The sequence below is a fragment of the Littorina saxatilis genome, linkage group LG1 (assembly GCF_037325665.1).
Source record: "Littorina saxatilis isolate snail1 linkage group LG1, US_GU_Lsax_2.0, whole genome shotgun sequence".
NCBI classification, from domain to species: Eukaryota; Metazoa; Mollusca; class Gastropoda; order Littorinimorpha; family Littorinidae; genus Littorina; species Littorina saxatilis.
Genome location: NC_090245.1, coordinates 13,856,800 through 13,859,299, shown reverse-complemented (window position 1 = coordinate 13,859,299; position 2,500 = coordinate 13,856,800). Strand labels below are relative to the sequence as shown.

The 2,500-nt window shown below is 45.2% G+C and overlaps 1 protein-coding gene across 2 annotated transcripts in view; it reads left to right on the top strand.

Annotated features, from left to right (window-relative positions):
* The window catches only part of LOC138962352 (beta-1,3-glucan-binding protein-like), a 20,726-nt gene that overhangs the window by 7,320 nt on the left and 10,906 nt on the right, over positions 1 to 2,500 (top strand). For both annotated transcript variants that reach the window (XM_070334146.1, XM_070334136.1), the window contains exons 3-5: positions 264 to 338; positions 668 to 728; positions 2,405 to 2,500. The exon at positions 2,405 to 2,500 is cut by the window's right edge and continues 69 nt beyond it. In XM_070334146.1, coding sequence (XP_070190247.1) covers positions 264 to 338; positions 668 to 728; positions 2,405 to 2,500 — 232 coding nt within the window. The remainder of the gene's footprint in view (positions 1 to 263; positions 339 to 667; positions 729 to 2,404) is intronic.

The following is a 2,500-nucleotide window of genomic DNA, read 5'->3' as shown; positions in this document are numbered from 1 at the left end:
TTCTTCACTTAAACTCTAGAAAGCCATGTTAGATATCCACACCCTCATTTGAATATTACAAGCTTGTCGCATTTCTCTACTGAAGATCATTATCTTGCTTGTTGATATAAGAAGGTTTGGAGCTACAACCCACACCACCCCCCACCCCTCATTTAATATAAGCTGACAGAAAAAAATAAGCCTTGAAATCTAGCCACCGAAAATGTATATAATTATGTGGTTTATTGTCGTTTATATGTCAACTATTGTGGATACTGTTTCAGAACGAGGAATTTCAGATATACACCCCTGAAAAACTCAACAGTTACGTCAAGAATGGTGTCCTCTACATTCTTCCGGTAATATTTATCAATTTACAACAATTGTGTATGTCTCTGAGCAAAGGGTTATGTATCTTTGTTCATTCGCTTGGTCTGTTGTTTGCTTGTTTGTTTACTTGTTGTTGGTGTTACTGAATATATGCGCCAATTTAGGACTCGAATTATAGTTGAATTAAACTATGCTGCATTTTGCAAACACACTCCTAAAGATGATTTCACAATTTGGCTGAATAGACACACACACAGACACAAGCATATGAATATGCTGCTGCTGCTAATCATGATAGTGCAACTGAAATCGTTTCAGGGTAAAATATAAGGGTTGTCTGATGAGAGTTTTGTTACAGACACTGACAGCAGACCGTTTTGGAGCGGACATTTTCAGACACGGTGTGTTGGACTTGCCAGGTAAGGATCGCGCCTTTAAGCGTTGTCTAATTGCTGTCCCTACTGGTTTAAACAATTAATTAGTACGGTACATAATGAGCATATTTAGAATCAAAACCAAGCAATAAGCCTATGGTATTTATTGTGCTGCACTAAATTGCAGAAGGTAGCTTGAGTGCTGACTATTGTGCAGCACTTTAAGGCAGATACCACCCTGAGTGGTGGATATTATGCAGGGCTTTATGGCCGATGGTAGCATTAATGCTGGCTATTGTGCGGCACCACAGGCATATCATTTGTCTAATTATGCGCTTGTGGCGGCAATTTATGCAAAATGCCTTTTTGAGTGGTAGATATTGTTCGGCACGTTATGGCAGATGGTAGCTTGAGTGCTGGCTCGTGTGCAGCACTTTATGGCAGATTGTAGCTTGAGTGCTGGCTCGTGTGCAGCACTTTATGGCAAATGGTAGCTTGAGTGCTGGCTATTGTGCAGCAATGTATGGCAGATGGTAGCTTGAGTGCTGGCTATTGTGCAGCACTTTATGGCAGATGGTAGCTTGAGTGCTGGCTATTGTGCAGCACTTTATGGCAGATGGTAGCATTAATGCTGGCTATTGTGCGGCACTTTATGGCAGATGGTAGCTTGAGTGCTGGCTCGTGTGCAGCAATGTATGGCAGATGGTAGCTTGAGTGCTGGCTATTGTGCAGCACTTTATGGCAGATGGTAGCTTGAGTGCTGGCTATTGTGCAGCACTTTATGGCAAATGGTAGCTTGAGTGCTGGCTATTGTGCAGCACTTTATGGCAGATGGTAGCTTGAGTGCTGGCTCGTGTGCAGCACTTTATGGCAGATGGTAGCTTGAGTGCTGGCTATTGTGCAGCACTTTATGGCAGATGGTAGCTTGAGTGCTGGCTATTGTGCAGCACTTTATGGCAGATGGTAGCTTGAGTGCTGGCTATTGTGCAGCACTTTATGGCAGATGGTAGCTTGAGTGCTGGCTATTGTGCAGCACTTTATGGCAGATGGTAGCTTGAGTGCTAGCTCGTGTGCAGCACTTTATGGCAAATGGTAGCTTGAGTGCTGGCTATTGTGCAGCACTTTATGGCAGATGGTAGCTTGAGTGCTGGCTCGTGTGCAGCACTTTATGGCAAATGGTAGCTTGAGTGCTGGCTATTGTGCAGCACTTTATGGCAAATGGTAGCTTGAGTGCTGGCTATTGTGCAGCACTTTATGGCAAATGGTAGCTTGAGTGCTGGCTCGTGTGCAGCACTTTATGGCAGATGGTAGCTTGAGTGCTGGCTATTGTGCAGCACTTTATGGCCGATGGTAGCTTGAGTGCTGGCTCGTGTGCAGCACTTTATGGCAAATGGTAGCTTGAGTGCTGGCTATTGTGCAGCACTTTATGGCAGATTGTAGCTTGAGTGCTGGCTCGTGTGCAGCACTTTATGGCAGATGGTAGCTTGAGTGCTGGCTATTGTGCAGCACTTTATGGCAGATTGTAGCTTGAGTGCTGGCTATTGTGCAGCACTTTATGGCAGATGGTAGCTTGAGTGCTGGCTATTGTGCAGCACTTTATGGCAGATGGTAGCTTGAGTGCTGGCTATTGTGCAGCACTTTATGGCAAATGGTAGCTTGAGTGCTGGCTCGTGTGCAGCACTTTATGGCAGATGGTAGCTTGAGTGCTGGCTATTGTGCAGCACTTTATGGCCGATGTTCCGGGGACTGGAAGGGCAACAAGTGCCTGAGGAAGGGCGACCAGATCAAACCAATCATGTCCGGCAAGCTCCTGTCCA